Source organism: Trichoplusia ni, chromosome 9 (assembly GCF_003590095.1).
Source record: "Trichoplusia ni isolate ovarian cell line Hi5 chromosome 9, tn1, whole genome shotgun sequence".
In the NCBI taxonomy this organism is placed as follows: Eukaryota; Metazoa; Arthropoda; class Insecta; order Lepidoptera; family Noctuidae; genus Trichoplusia; species Trichoplusia ni.
In genome coordinates this window covers 2,002,563-2,019,900 of record NC_039486.1, presented here as the reverse complement: position 1 = coordinate 2,019,900, position 17,338 = coordinate 2,002,563, and the positions used below count along the sequence as shown (strand labels likewise).

Sequence of the window (17,338 nt, the reverse complement as noted above, 5' to 3'; positions counted from 1 at the left end):
CGTCAATTTTACGCAGACTATCTTTCTAGGGTTAATGTTGTGCGAGCGAGATGCCGCTCCATGCCGTGTAGTTTTCTATCTCGCTTCCACGCTTCAAAAGTCTTTCTTATGAGGAGGTTATGTGAGCATTTGTATGTGATGTGAGCAATCAGGAACGGCATGTCTTCGGCCCTTCCATAGAAACTCTGCTCCTCGGAATTTTGTGTCGGAAGGTTTTTTTGAGAAACAGATTCCGTATTAACTTTTAAAATAGTATTTTTACCACGTTTTAAGTCGACATCGAAAGAGAACTTACACACTTCCAAAAAAAAAGATTTTTTCTTATATGGAAGCTCCATCAAAACCTTTTCCAATCGGTTTGAGGTTTGTATTCGTAGTTTTACTAAATACAGTCATAAAAAACTCCTATTCATTATTCAATCGGGAATGTGATTACGTAGAATATTTGCTATTTATTGTCACCAGGCGTCTACCCTTCTATAAATAATCATGCTCATCTTAAAAGTTAAAAATAAACTTATTTATTTTATATAAGCTAATTAGAAAATATTTCAGATAGGTATTTGTTATATTACAACAATATTTACAAACCTGAAAATGAACCGGTTGAAATTGATTTTATATACGATTGAGCGTTTCCGAACAGTATTTCTGTCAATAGTGTCAAAAGCGTATCACTTGACGTTTACTTAATTGCAAATTTCTGGAAACTGTTTCATAGAACTTTATTCTCGAAGCATAAGGCCTATTTTAGTTCCTTTAGTTATTGATAAAATTTGCTATGGAGTGCAAATTGTAATATACACGAAGTTAGTGAAATCGGTATAGTTTATACGTTTTTATCTTTTAAACTGTGTTTAGTACGAAAGCCGGCTTTCAAAGAGTGGTGTCGTGTTGTACGTCATTGATACATTTTAATAATTTATAAGATTACGTTACTTTTGTTGAAAATCATTGTAGACTTTTTGTAGGGAGAAGTTATTAAAAAAACTGTGTAAAATGTCTGTATGTGATAGCGGGGATATGAAATTAGATGCCGCTGTAAACAGTTGGCTGAAACATGACAAGGTACGTCTGAGATTTCATTCATTATGGAAAATTTAAGTGTAACTAGGGATCGTTGCTTGCCCTCGTCACACACTTAACAGTTGCTTTATTGATATTGTGCATGTAATGTCAAACAAATATTGCATAGTATTTGATTTTTCGAATTGAGCCTTTATCTTTCGTTAAAATTATTTTTTCAGCATTCTAAAAATTGTCTTATGTTGCTTCTATGTGTCTATCTGTCTAGCTATATATTCTACTAATTGCAAGTGCTTAATATCACTTATGTTGGTAATAATAAAAGCAGGAAATGTCCATTAAAAGCTTATTATAGATAACAAAAATGTATGTGATAACTTAAAAGTATCATAGTACCATAACACTCAAGTAGAAAGTAGATAAGTGTAATATAAATATTTCAGTAATACTATACATAGTGTCTCTTAAACTTTGTGCATGTGACTTGAATGTTTGTGGAATCCCCTGCGACACCAGGATTAAATTCCAGAGTGTCTCTTCCTAGACAACATAAAAAAAAAAGATGAACTCATTTTGAATAATAAAAAAAACATTGCTATTAAAAAAAATACAGTATGGACTTATGCATGACTTAATATTAAAACGGTTTTACTTAAATAAGTCAGCTCAACAGTTACTCTTTTCACATAATTGCATCATTAGAATCATTATTCTCTACCTATAACAAAACCTATAGTACTAGGTAGGTATTGATACAATAGGATAATGATTCACTCATTACCATACACTGTATATATATATGTATTGCTTTAGTATCAGATGTAAGAAGACAGTATCACAGTTATTTGACCTTGATTTTAATTCGCTCCTTTCTGATATATTTGTTGCTTCATTTGTTTGATCTATACAGTGTTTCGTTGTTAATATCCTGCTGCAACCGGCAAGAATGAATTTATTTAAATTAATGTTCATTGAGTGTGTATGTTCATACTAGGATCAATAAATTCTAATTGGTTTTATGTTGTACCACATTATGTTATGTTGCCCATTGTTTGTGTTTGATAGGTTGCAGGTTTCCATCCCCTCGCAGACAACTATGGCTATCTTTGTTTATGTGCCTTCAGTGTCTGTGAAGGCATTTTCGCCCGAGACACAATCCTTGAATTCCATACTTAACAAGATACTTCTGGTTCAAAATCTTTTTCTAATGTAATAAGACAACCATACTAAAATCTCATCACAATCTGTATTGGTTGAAGCTTGCACTGCTTTCTATACATTGTATATGACAAGTAGAAGGAAACACAAACCTACCCAATTTAAGGGGATTTAACTAAGGACTGGATAAGTATTTAACTTTTTAAATATTGTTTAGCTTTATAGTACTCTGTTTTTTGATAGCCACATTCAGTCTAAACCAGACCAAAAAAATCTGCCCAAATACACTTGTCCATGTGGTGGATGTAGCGGGCACAGTTAGATTTTTATAAATAAAAACGCCTTGCTTACATAATATATTTATTTGTCCAGAACCCTGAAACTCGTAAGGAGGTCCTCGATGCCATATCCAACAAACATTGGGACAAGCTGCGCGGCTGTATGCTGCAACGCCTGAAGTTCGGCACAGCTGGGCTGCGCGGGCGCATGGGCGCTGGATACAAGGCTATGAACGATGTTGTAGTCCTACAAACAGCTCAGGTGAGTGAACATTTTTGGGTTCTTGATGAAATAAGATGATTTAAGGTGGAAATCCGGTGTGAGTCGGACTGCTAAGATGGGGTTCCGTACAAAAAGCTTATAGAAAAATTAATGTGCAAGAAAGGTCATTCATCCAATTTATGACTGTAGTAAGCGCTGCTCAATCTTGATTTAAATCTTACTATTTTTGGTAATTCTGTGGCAACATTGGTGAAACTTTAACATTCTTGCTAAAGCTCCTTCTAGCTTGGCACACCAGCTTGCGTGCCTGGTGCCATGCGGATACTACGGATAGACCGACAGCCTTCCTTCGTAATAGGTTTTCGCTTTTACCCTTTAGTTACGACACACTAAAAGATATTTTTCGCTAGTGAACATGGGATTTGCTATCAACTTTTAAAGTAATGCCCGACCATACTACAAAGATTATGGATTGCGGTTTGTTACGCTTTCACGCAAACCCCACTGAACAGATTTGGACAAAATCTGGTACGTAGATAGTTTATAACCTGAATTAACACATAAGATACTTATTATCTCGATTTGATGTTCCTGTGGGATCATTTCCTATTTGCACTGGGCTGAACCACTCAGCTAGTATTGCAAATAGTGAAACAAGTAAGGACAAACCAATTACAGATCGTCCAGTTCATTGTGAACGTGTCCATAATTAATGTATGGTGCGCGATATTGTTGTAAATTGAACTTTATGCTATTCTATTATAGTGTCTATAATGAGCTTAAAGAGTAGCAGTTGTAGAAGCAAGATAGTGCTCTATAAAGCATATAGGGGCGATTCGCTCTTACAATAGCAATAGAGATTTTTTAGGAGTTAGAGGTAGTAAGCAGCCAGGAGAGCTTTCTATAGTCATTTGCTATTAAAACCCATTACAGGCCCAATACCACCTTCCTATCTTTTTATCAAGTTCAAAACCATAACTTTTTATTTTAAGAAGGCCATTTGCTAGGCACTTTTGACGGTGCAAGAATGACTCTAGGCGCACGGTACCAAAATGTCATTTCTATTGAGAAGAACCGGCAAGAAAAGCCATAATATGGCTGTAATACAAAAAAAAATTGTTTTCCTATATCTAATCGTGTATCATTTTAGAAGAAAACTACAGCTGACGAAATCCAAATAACAAAGAGTCAACCAACCAGTATGATGCAATTTGTGTACATTTTGAGAAAATATTTGTCTGTCTGTTAATCTAATCGATGAAATACATAAGTATTAGGTACGTGTAGATTCGAATATGATCTGATCAAATCAATGTTTACACTTTCACAAATAAAGTCATTGATTAGACAATGATCGAATTTCAAAGTTTAATCTGTGGATACATAGGATAGTTTTATCCCGATATTCCTGTGGAAACTGGTACCTTAACTGGTAACTTAACTGGTTCAATTGGTAGCGAGCGGAGAAAGTTATATTTCAAAGTAATACTGTACTGTGACCAAACAATTAAAAAAATAGTTTACCTTATTTTCACTCAATGCAATTCCTGTAGATGATTTTGTTTGCCAAATGGCTTTTTTGTGCGGGATTTAGGCCATTTTCCGTCTCATCCCTTCCTCTATAATAAAGAATCACGCGTTATTCATATGATATAAATATATTTATTTACTGTGGATAACCGCAGGAGGTAATTAAGTCAATTATACGTTATCTTATACGTTAATGCTCTTGACCTTCCACGTTGAGATAATTACGTTTCCAAGCTGAGAATTTTGACGATTATAAGTATTGGTCCAATGGAACTGGGGAAACTGAAGTTGTGTACTGATAGTCAGTCAGGTCTAGTCCCTCGGAAATTTATTATTAGGTATGAAGACTTCCTTCTTTATAGGAAGAGACCTTGACCTGCCGTCGGGAAATACTATGGAGCTGACCAAAAAGTCATGAAAAGTAATAAATAAAGAAACATACACATCATGTCATTTTAGTATGACATGATGTGTATGTTTGTGACCTCATTACGCCTAAACGGCCTGACCGATTCCGTTGAAATCTTGTATGGTAGGTAGCTGTTACCTTGAGCAACCATATACTATTTTGTTAAAGCAGGACTTTTTGCAGCTTTAACCGACATACAGGCGGGCCAAGCCATGAGCGACAGCTACTATCACTTTTTTAAAAAAGACATACCAATCTATAGAAAATGACTCATTCTTATTTCATAGTCAGTCGGCTGCTCTCTATTTTTAGATTTTTGTTTACTTCGAGCGACGTCAAATTTGTGTGAATCCAGGCATTAGAATTCTTAATACTGTTTGTGTCCCATTTTGAGCGAGATCTTTCTAGTCACTGTCAAGTTATCATAATACATATTAATTGATTAAAAGAGGAAACATCAAACTTTTTTAAGGCTTGAAAAATTTATTCTTTTTGGCTATAAGATTAGGCTGGCCTAATAAAAGAGTAAAAAATATTAAAATGTAGTAAATAGGACCATATAGCAGTGAACTGTTGCAATAGATTGGTTTCCACATATAATTATAAAAGTCAAATTTTACGTCGTAAATGTCGCTTTTGCCAACATGCTAACCGACAAACATATATATAAAAAGTAAAAAAAAATCTTCATAAAAAAGTCGTTATCTTTAAAGTTGTGTCAAAGAAATTACATATACCTACCAATTTACAAGCTGTTGTTTAGTTTAGGTGACAATGATAAACAAACATGTATTTCGGGTTTTGTGGAAAGACCGGGTTAATTATATCTATTACATTTGTATGAAATGTGTTTTTACCTATTTCTGAGCTAAATTTTAGTGCGTCTAGAGAAAATAAGTGAAAGAAATTAACCGAGAGATTTAAGGCTGGATTAAAGATCATCATAAACGTCATCAAACTGACAATAAGTCGAGTAAAGCGAAGTGCCAGTAGAACATGTGGACAAAGATTCTGTGTAAAAAATACTTAATCGTATTTTTCGTCTGAAAGTGTTACAAACAAACTTACATTCTCATTAAAACAATGGTAGGGAGTCCACTAGAGATGTAGAGTCCTTCACTTCAAGACACTCATACTATTCGTTCATTTTTTTTTGCCTACCGGACCTTTTTTTCCGGATGGGAAATCGTCAAGCTACTCCTCCCACTTTGGGTTGAGCGGAAGGGAGTGTCAGACATTTACTAAATAAAACCCAACCATATTCCTTCCTTTGCCCCTTATGTACCTGAACCGCGGTAACCCTTTGGGCCGGTGTCTAAAACTGTCTAATAGATCATTTCCATGCCTATTGACTGCAACTAATAAACCAATCAGTATAATCCATTAGTCCAGTCACAAAGGGTCCACCTCGCTACAGGATCGCAATGACATTCGCGACGTCCGGCCATCAATTGTCGTAGCGGAAGGGACATGAATCTGTCCCTCAAATAACTGGCCCTTCACTCTCCTACGGTCCAGTCTGATTTATTAACAAGTGGTCAATATGTTGTTCACCTTGGTGCTTTTGATGCCTTTTAATTTGGATTATAGAAAAGTTTTTAAAATAATTCGTTTAACAAGAAATTTCATTAGCTTTTTGCCGATGTTTGTTACAATACTTTTTTTGTTTTGTCAAAATACGGTATTAGTCCATGTCCAGTCCTTCCTGGCCTTTTCCAAAACGACCAGTTTCACTAGAATCGCTGAAATGATGTAATTGACAATATGAGAAAGACGCCGCTCTAGTAACGATTGCCAAAGATGTATAAATTACAGCAGGGACCCACAATTTGACGTGCTTTCCAAAACATTTAGAAACTCGTTGGGAAATAGATCTACAGACCGATCGTGGTTAGCTTAGCTTAACCTGTGATCAACCAACTTGTTCAGTTGTAGCTTAGCCACGTTACGAGGCGAATTATTGTAGAACATGTATTGTTTAACCGCAATGTTAACGATATCAATGACAATGGTTTTCCTTATTTATCTCCGTTATTTACCAATTATCACCGCGTTGTTTGTCTTCCTTCTACGAGGTAGGCCTCAAAGTTCTTTAACCCATTAATAATACAGTAAGTCCACTCATTAGTTTATTAGATTAACCTACTTGATCGCGTAATATCAAGTTGTTATTGCTAAATATACCTATAGTAACAGATAAATTGGAAATTGATATTAAGATTTTATAGAAATGTTATTGATAATTGTTGTTTACAATATTTGTATTGATTTTATGACAGAGATAATAATTAGATATTAAATTTGAATATTTCATAATAATTTGAATTATCTATGACATATATTATGTGCGTTGTCTTTAGCTCTTCAACAAGGAAGATTGTACTTGAAGATAAATGTATAAATACGTGGCTTAATCAGTTTATTGTCAATCATCAGTGATAAGCGTTTATTAATGACACAAAAACCTCCACGTAGAGCTTGACACGTATTAGAAAATGAGTTTACATCTAATAGAAGGTCCAGTTCAACGACTACTTCAGATTGAAAAAAATATTTGGTTCATAGTTAATATTTGGCCCATAAAAATTAAGATGATACAGTAACTTGAAATCTCGTGTAATGACTAAATAAATATTATTATACAGTTCACGTTTTACCGACAAGTGACGTTATTAGGCCCTACTTCTATAGGTACGTTTCACCATCTTTTGTATTTTTTTTGTTTCGACAAAAAACCTAACTCGAACTATTCGGACTAAGCATTCAAGCCTTCGCCGTTGACTCTCTAAATAAATCCAAATCCTCCAACAATTCCATGTAGATAAAAGTTCTTAACATATTTCATTAGACCATGGACGCTAGAAGCTATATTCCGTTCCTTGCTACTTGCATTTGGATTAAACTTGTAACGACAATATTAATCTTCAAATAGATTGATATTGTTTACGATGCAACATTATCTCTTAATCTTAATCAATACAATGATAGCTGTTTGTTAGTGTCTATTCAATATTTAATAGTGTCATCATAGCTATTACCATAACTGAAATGAAAAAGGTGTTTAAAAATAGGTTTATTTTTCCATCACGATGTGAAAAACCGTAACACCACGACTGTTTGACCGACGTAAGCAGGAGCTAAAGGTTTTAAACCGTGTCGCATAAATATGTTTGAAGTTAATACTGGAAACGTTTAATGTCCCAATGATTCATATTGAACGACTTTAAAGCTACAAATCAATAACATTAGAAAACTTCTTCGAGGATAATCTAAATTATTTTATTTTTGGCTTTTTGTTTTAATTATAATTATTCGTTTTGTTTCAGGGTCTATGCTCGTACTTAAAGAAGGTCTGCAACCACAGTCAAATGCAAAATGGCGTCGTGATTGGCTTCGATGGCAGATATAACAGCAAGAGGTAATATGATGGTATTTTCGTCTACCATATGTCGTTTCCAGTGGAAAAGAAATGGGAATACCACTTACCTGTGGTTTAGGCGGTGACAGATTATTTGAATTTAGGTTGAACTTAAAATTAGGATCTAAAAGTGTCATGCATCAGGTTATTTGATGTGCATGTGAACAGATTATTAGCATCCCTGTAACGTTTGCCAAAGTTTGGTTATGAGTACGACACTAGCAATGGGTATCGAAAGGGTCTAAGATTCCCCATTTTGTTACGTAACGTTTGCAGTCAACTTTATATTCAGTCATTCGATTCCAAGCGGTGGGCTTATGGAAAGTAAAACAACCGCTCAGACATGATAAAAGTAATAAATTCATCCTTTATGCTTATCCCTAGTGAGTAAAAGTAGGAGTATGAAAAGTAGCTAGAGTTCGAGGACTAAAATATAATATTTCCTGCAGAATTACGTCATGTCTATGATACACCGGTCAGCAGGCAATCAGACGAATTGCTGTTGCTTCATATTGTACTGTCGGCAACGAACCGATGTTAAAGGATAAACAATAATACACATAATTTGTAGTCGTTTACACCAAATCTTGAAACTGAATTTGGAACCTCTGAAATTGCTTGGTATGAAAAAAATTTCGAAGCTAGTTTTGGCAAAACTAAATTTAATTATTATTTTACTCGTTAGTTTCTCGACTGCTTCAAAGGAAGGTAGCATTTTGACGATGCCATCCTGTCGTGCTTAGACTTGTTTGTTCAATATTCGTCGTAATAACGTCTTCAATATTTATACATTTTGACAATAGCAGTTGACGGAGAGAAATTTCTGTACACCATGTAGCATGCCGTTTCCGTTTCCACAATTTCTACATTAATAAGTCGCGGTCTGCCCTGTGATCTAAGCTGTTTCAAAGTTAAATATTAGTTAGAATAGTAGTACTTATTGTCTGTCTCTACAAATGCGCCTGAGTAGCGTCGGCGGGAGTCGCCAATACTTATCAACTACGTTCTATATCTTATCGTTGTGTCACCAAAGGTCAATACCATCTTAGACACAAATATTGTGATATTTTCGGAAAATAATACGATTGTTATTTTGGTACTTGATAAAGTAACGTAGTATTGACGTTAAGATTTTCTTACTACATATTTTGATTGGCTCCCAATCCAAACTATTATATAACTCTCACGACTCCTTTACAAATTAATTCAATCCTTGTGAAACGAGAAGTTTCACAAACATTCAACTCACATGCGCAAGACACCCAGAATGGGAACAAGCATTCGTGGATCACACAACAGCGTTGATCGAATCTGAAATTATATCCGTAAAATGAACTATTTGTCAGTTACTGTTTGACGAATAAACCACTTTGCTGATTTTGATAAAATCTACCAGTTCACTATGAACTTTAAGGAAAGATCATTGGATTTCCCATAACTGGCCTTCACGGAGGCGAAACCGCATGTAAATATTAAAATTTCATTACTCGTACTTTTTCATTTCATTAAAATTTCAATTTACTGCAAATGGCAATGGCTTTCACATTCAATTCACAACGATATCACTCAATAAATGACTCGACTGCTCTCAAGAAATTCTTTGCTACAAAGAAATACTTAGTGCTAATCACCTTCTAGTAAGTATAGTATCTGAATGGTGTGTATTATGTATATGCAAATATCTCATATAGAAAATAGTCACGAGTCCCATTGCGTTTGTATATCGAATTAGCTATGCGTTTACAGTTAACCGATTTATCGCGAGACTTGTAGTTTTAAACGTGTTAAATAATCGAATATAAATACGTTTTTTCCCTTTCACTTTTAAAGATATTTTTCCACTTTTGTGTCATAGTGCTATTTTTTTGGGACTAGGTACTGTTTTTTTTTGCAGTTAGTTTTATTTATTTAAACATTTAGGTTATCATACAATTCAAATTAACAATTACGGAAAAAGGTGTACATTTGTCTCTAAAATTATCATAAAAACTATTCGAGAATTGTATTAACAAAATGAAGCTAACTACTTCAATTTCTATAGTATAAAAGTATTTTGTGACTGCATAAATTGATCAAGAATGGAAAAAGACGTTTTGTTGAATTTGATAGAAAATCCTCGTCATTGAACCTACCTATTATTGTTACCTTTTGTATACTCTATGATAGGTAAGTATCTTTATTCTCCTTATCGGTAAACCTTATATTATTGTATGCATAATAATCTTTACATACAGCTACACACGACTGCGTTCCACAGTTACGCGAATGCGATTGATAGTCGAATTTCAGACAAGGTTCATTTCTCGGTAGTCATGTTCCTGCACTGACACAGTACATAGAAGTTTACATTTATACTTTCCATGGAGAATGGTCCTTTTGTTTCTCGTACTGAAAAACAATTCTCGATCTTCAGTATGTGTATGTATGACTATACCTGTAATACCGGTTGACAAAATAAGTTAGATCTCCAAATTATAAGCCATTTTAGGATTACAACTATGGTTAGGAGTATCAAAAAGGGTACCAACTACTCCACCACGGTCACACAAGCACACAATAAGCCAGAGTCTGGCTTAAGAAATAGAAAGGGCCCCGGGCATTTTCAGTAGGTGTAAGTCCGACATATCCGCTTAAAGCTATTACCCGTAAAATAAGGTGTCCGTAACGAGTCCAATCTCTGGCGAGCTAAGCTAAGGCTCTGGCTAAGAAAGTCCTATACGTATTATTATGTGTATTTAGTAAATACATATGTAAATAATACTTACATGGCTAGGACGCAAAAAATGAAAACATACAATTTCATTACTACAACCAGCGAAACCTATCAATCTTCATATAAGCACTTAGAAGATCATTTTGGCCAATGAGATCCTTTCTGAAATCTCAATGAATCTAATTTCGACCAGGTGCTTCTAGTTGGTCTCCAATTGGAAATGTCGTTTCAATAAGCTTTTTTTGGAACGACATTTCGGTTTTCTTGGTACTTATGGTAAATATTTATGTGATTCTTAGTTTGAACTTGTTAAATAATGCATTTGTCTTGGCAATTTATGTAAATAAAATATATATTGATGTTTACCAAAAAAAAAATCATAATAAAACGTGGGAATGAGTAATCGTTTGGCAAGCATCGAAAATAGGCTGTTTTTTGCAACTCTTTCAGTTTTTTTATCATGAAAAGATATAAATAAAATAAACAGTTATTACTTATGCTGCAAAAAATGATACAACACACGTTTTTCTTAAAACGAAAAAACCAACCTTTACTTATTTGTTTGACAACGGATTACACACCCGTATTTATCAGAATACCCCGACTAATTTCGGACGCAATCACACCTAGCTAGGTGTGATTGCGTCCGATAGGCTTAGCCTTTTTCCGACTTCGCCTAACAAAACTAGATCGCAAACACAAGCTTGTAAAGTTATGTACAATTCCTCTCCTCAGATTCGCAGACCTAACAGCCAAAGTCTTCCTATCCTCATCGATCCCGGTCCACATGTTCACCGAGGTCTGCGCCACACCGCTGGTCTCCTTCGGCACCATCCTCTACAACGCCGTCGCCGGTGTCATGGTGACTGCCTCCCACAACCCCAAGGAAGACAATGGTTATAAGGTGTATTGGAGAAACGGGTGCCAGATCATATCGCCACATGATGATAATGTACTGGATGAAATTAATCAGTGCTTGGAGTAAGTAAACTTTAATAGTACAAGTTAACGTATTGCTGTTCACTGCTGGACGGAAGACTCTCCAGCCCTACGCCCCCGCATTCACAAACTATAGACGCAGTAACACTTATACATGGTGATACTTTAAGTATTGCTTAAACGTGCAAATAAATACGTCCAACAAAGAAATCATAATCAATTCCATAAAAAATGGCATTACCGTAGAAAATTACAAAAGACTATCAATCAAGTGTATGAACATTTTAAAAAGATGCGAAATATTCCAAAATTAGCATTAATTCTATTTGAGAAAGGTTTTATCGACCATGGTTAAGTTTTCGTAGCAGAATTAATATTGCGTCGAGTTAAATCTAAAAAAGTCGTCTCGTCGAAATTTATTGATAAAATCTAATTAAAACCTTCTTGAAACTCATTTTTACTTCTCTATATTCTCCCTTTCAGCATACCAGACGCTCACTGGGACATCACAGACGTTGCTTCACATCCCCTTACAAAGATCTGTCAAGACGAAGTGACTAACAAGTACATGGAGACTATCATCAGCTTGAGTCCTGAAGTGTTAGAGGATAACAGTAAAGCAGCCATCGATATAGTCTACAGCGCGATGCATGGCGTCGGCTATGAGTATATCTTGAAGGCGTTTGCTACTGCTAATCTTAAGGTAAGGAAGACTTATTAGCTATTTGAAGTGATAATGCATAAACAGCAAAAAAAGTATTTGTGATGTTTTTTACGACTCCCGCGGAATTTGATCCTTATATCGCGGGGGGCGGAATTCACAAGCACACAAACGCATTCACGAACATTCAAGTTACATGCATAAAGACACCCAGAGGACAAGCATTCGTGGATCACACAAATGCTAATCCTACAAGTGGACCGAACCCACGACACGTCGCTTGCATTCAAATGTTTAAAGACAACTTTCAATTCCCTTGGAAAACTCCACACTTACCAAAATGGTCTATTGTCAGGCGCCACAATATGAAACTTTTTTATACTAACCTTGCCAATTTTAATTTCCAGCCTCCAATTAGCGTAAAACAACAACAGGATCCAAACCCTGACTTCCCAACAGTGGTATTCCCCAACCCTGAGGAGCTGCAGTGCTTAGAGCTCAGCAAACAGCTCGCAGAGGAGAAGGGCGTCAAGCTGGTGCTCGTCAACGATCCTGATGCCGACAGGCTGGCCGTTGCCGAGTTTGATGACACGTGAGTAACTTGGACAGCTGTGATGGATAGGATGCCTAAAGCATGAACGAACCGCCTTTCCAGACAAGTGACATTTTTGTATATACTCTAAATCTGATAAAATCGCTTATGTGTAATGAAATGACAAATTAATCAAGTTACTTGTCCAAAAAGGATTGGATTGACATTTGAGTGTTTCCGTCGCCATAACGCTTATAATATTGGCTACAAGGCTATGTAAATGTTATAATTAGTTTCAAGCAGCTTTTACCAACACAAGCTTATAAGCTACCCACGTGAGTTAAAAAAGCTACCAAATTTTCTCATAACTTGTCCAGCTATTAAAGCGTGAAGAGCTCAGCTTTAATAATATCAGAGTGTTTCCTATCCATGTAGTACAAACTCCTGGCACATATTCACGGGTAACGAGATGGGCGGCCTGCTGGGCTGGTGGCTGCTGGACCAGTACTGCAAGCGCGCGGAACACGAGCCCGAGTCAGAGGTCTACATCATGGCCAGCATCGTCAGCTCCAAGATGCTGAAGGCCATCGTCAAGGGGAGGGGGGAGTTCGTCGAGACCTTGACTGGGTTTAAGTGGATGGGTGAGTGGGATAATTCTGAAGTTACAATTTTTCGAAACAATTATGGACCCTGTCGAGCACAGCAAAGTTTAAGTGATAGAAGAGAGGTCATATATGGGTACAAAATTAATTAATTACTTAAAAAATTAAGCAAGTCACAAAGTTTTCCAACCATAAAATCTAGATATCACTTTTTCAATCGAATACTTAAATCTAAGAAAACTTTTCATTCCAGGTAACACCACACTCCTTTTGGCTCAACAAAACAAAGTCCCTCTGTTCGCGTTCGAGGAGGCGCTCGGCTACATGTGCGACCACCGCGTGCCCGAGAAGGACGGCGTGTCCGCCGCCGTACAGGTGAGCTGCCAGGACCAGTGTGGTACACACTAGGGGGCGCTCGTATTATGGTTGTGGAAGCAAGACAACGCTACACACGACAAGCATCTCTCTTCGACACCCTCAGTAAAATTACTTTAAGATGCAACATTACGGCATTAGAGCAGGTTATATTTTCGTCTTTTTTTTCAAAAATAACCAGCCTCAACTTTCAAATGATTAAATGACTACACGGTTAGTCGACTGGTATAAGTGATCACGCCAAAAGGGATGATGACAGATTCTGACCTCTAAATCCGTTGTGTTCAGGTGGGTTCTCTGGCCTCGCACCTGTCCCGCGCGGGCTCGTCCCTGCTGCGACAGCTGCAGGCTCTGTACGCGCAGTACGGGTATCACGTCACGCACAACGCGTACTACCTCTGCCACGAGCCCAACACCATACAGAAGATCTTCAGACGGATCCGGAACTATTCTTGTCAAGGGCAGGTGAGGAACTCCACAAGAACTTTATATATATCTTTTGAACATTACTTTGGGCTATTACAACTGGCAGGGCCTCAAGCTCAAATTTCTGGCCGGGCCCGGCCCCCATTGTGTCGAAAAATTCTGTTTTTTTTTTTATGAATGACTTCATAAAAAAACAGAATTAAAAAACTGGTAACAATGGAAGCCTTATATATTTCATGAAAAGAACTAGCTTCAAGCTATCGTAATTGAATTGATCGCAATATCAATAAATGTTGAGAATAAAAAAAATACGTATCGAAGTGCAATTTAACGCGCATAATTTCTCAAAGGCAGCTTTAAGAAATTTTGATCTTTTTAATATTGGCGATAAGTTGTCTAAATTATTTTGGTTTTTATTCCAGTATCCTAAAAAAGTGGGATCATGTGAGATTGTTTACATTAACGATTTCACCGCCGGCTTCAAATGGCCAGAGAACATCAACGGGGAGGCTCACCTAAGTAAGTACTAAATTCATTGAAGAGTGACATAAACACTTACTACGGTAAAAACAATGGTGCAAAAATAAGTAGTAGCATGATACCAAATTACAGCTATTTCATGTTAAATAAAACAAGATGGCTTCGAATCCGTAAGTCGTGAGATAACAAATATATAAAAACTCCGAATTGAGAAGTAGCTGAATCCTTTTTTGAAGTCGGCTGAAAATATTCGAATTATTTGAAAACTTTCTACCAATTAGATGAATTTCCTAGCAGGAGGTATCAAGGACTGAGATAATTAGAATGAATAGAAGGATGCCATTACCTAACATGCTCCTTACTCCTTTGCGACTATCTTACTCGTACTTCAAGCAAAAAAAAACACAAAATTCGGCATTTCTTAATACGACGTCACCATCCCCACTTGTTTGAAGTTCTACCTCATCATTGGTCTAGCCTTTTCCCAACTATGTATGTTGGGGTCGGTTTCCAGTCTAACTGGATTCAGCTAAGTACCAGTGTTTTACAAGGACTGCCTATCTGATCTCCTCAACACAGTTACCTATGCAACATGATGCCCCTTGGTTAGACTGGTTGTCAGACTTTCAAGCTTCTGACTACCTGTAACGTCTGTTAAAGATATAGGAATATAAGTCATCACATTTAATCTTTCCTTAGATGTCCTCGGTACTGGTTTAGACCAGGACTACACGTCGGGCGAGATGATAATATTCCGATGCAGCAACGGTCTAAGTGTGACGATTCGGACAAGTGGGACGGAACCCAAGCTCAAGTATTATTCGGAGTTAGTCTGCGAGGCGCCCACTAGGAGGTAAGGAGTATACTTATTATAAGTGTTTTAAACGAATTTTGGGGATAACTGGACTCGGGCAAACGAGACATACCCACATATTTTTATCTATATGATTTGGGTTTGTTGGCATGGAAAATATGAATTTATTGAATATATATGGACTACGCGATATCTCATCTGCCGTCTTGCAAGTGGATAGCCATTGAAAGAAAAATGTCGAAAACTAGCTCAAAAAAGGCGAACCTCGAAAATTTTAAAGGATGAATTTATCCTAGAACCATATATCATTTCATTTTCTAAAGTAAAGTTTAAGTAACACTAACCTAGTATTTTTAAAAGCTTAGAAAGTTAATCATTATCCCTTTCACAGTGAACAGCAAGAAATGAACACGAAACTGAAAGTGATGGTCAAGGAGTTTGTTGAGGAGCTTCTCCAACCAGCTGAGAATGGGCTCATAGGCTAAGAGAAACTAACAATTCATGAGATCATAAGGTATACAACTTATTACACTACTTATTCGTAAAACTATGATTTAAAAAGTTGTGTAGGTTGGGCCAATATTCATTATCAAAAGGCTATTTAACTGCTGTTCAAGTTTGGAAAGCCTTTTTAGGCAAATTTAATGTCAATTTGTTCCGATTCAATGCCTTATTAATAAATTGGACTTTTAAAGAGTTTTTATCTCGATCTTTTCTATTAGTTTAAGCATATTTTTATGAACGGTTTATTGAAAAATAGATAATGAAAGGTTACTATGTACATATTATGCCTTTCAAAAATAGATTATAATCAAAAAAATAATGTTCGACATATGCCATATGTGTTGGCCCAACCCATAAAAACCTGTAGTAGCTAAGAAGATTATCAAATTAGTTTATAATTTTATACAAGTTTAATTACATAAAAAATGCTTATTTGTAAAAATATTTTTTTTTTTTTTCATTTTTGCGACATTCCAAATGTCGGTAGCTAACTTCGTGAACAGAGTTTTAAGTTTAAAATCTCTTTAGATAAGCAAAAAAGTTTTTCAATTTTTGCCAATGTTGTTATTGTATTGAAATCGTTCAAAAGTTACCAAGTTACAAAAAATATTGAATTTAAATTTATTTTTCTTACTATTTATTTTTAAGGTTTTATAAACTTTGCATTCACAAACGTCACTCAGTCAAACGTTGACTTCAAGTGTCATACTATTTCTAAAACTATTCATTCAAGTCAAAAAAAGATATTCAATGACGTCACTAGGTGTCGTTTGTGATTAAGGCTGCCAGTGCTTTGAATATGTTTTATATATATTTTTGAATACGTTATGTTAATGTTTCCTATTTGCACAATCATGTTAAACAAGTAGTTAGTGTGATATACATGTATTAGATGAGGCTATATTGACTAAAATTTTATGCAATAAATTTTAGAAGATCTTTAGATTATATATCGGTACTGAATTTAGTGAGAGTAGATTTTCAATGTAACAGATTTTAAAGGCTTTTCTGGAATGGTCGAATTCAAGGAAACGTTTTGAGCACTTGTCGTGGCTGTATTGCACAATAATATGAATGTTGTGAACACGTAAAATCAATCTTACTGCCTGTTAATAAAGATCATTTTTCTACAGCAAGACGTTTCTATGTTTATAAATTTAGATCTTTGATTAGAATATTGGTACCAAAGAAAAAATGTATGAAAATCATTCCATACTGTGATGTTTAGTAATCCAATATTTTATGATTAT

General features: G+C 35.7%; 1 protein-coding gene across 1 annotated transcript; it reads left to right on the top strand.

Moving 5' to 3' along the window:
* Positions 1 to 701: 701 nt before the first annotated feature.
* On the top strand, positions 702 to 16,166 carry LOC113497187 (glucose 1,6-bisphosphate synthase). The gene is made up of 12 exons (XM_026876602.1): positions 702 to 1,068; positions 2,557 to 2,724; positions 7,951 to 8,042; positions 11,491 to 11,736; positions 12,178 to 12,397; positions 12,763 to 12,947; positions 13,323 to 13,528; positions 13,743 to 13,864; positions 14,153 to 14,329; positions 14,713 to 14,809; positions 15,470 to 15,623; positions 15,976 to 16,166. The coding sequence occupies exons 1-12, from the start codon at positions 1,000 to 1,002 to the stop codon at positions 16,067 to 16,069; spliced, it is 1,830 nt and encodes a 609-aa protein (XP_026732403.1). The 5' UTR covers positions 702 to 999; the 3' UTR covers positions 16,070 to 16,166.
* Positions 16,167 to 17,338: the final 1,172 nt, after the last annotated feature.

Coding starts and splice junctions, on each gene's coding strand:
- LOC113497187 (XM_026876602.1), top strand. CDS start 1,000: ATGTCTGTATGTGATAGCGGGGATATGAAATTAGATGCCGCTGTAAAC. Junction 11,737..12,177: donor GAAATTAATCAGTGCTTGGA/GTAAGTAAACTT, acceptor TCTCCCTTTCAG/CATACCAGACGCTCACTGGG. Junction 12,948..13,322: donor GTTGCCGAGTTTGATGACAC/GTGAGTAACTTG, acceptor CTATCCATGTAG/TACAAACTCCTGGCACATAT.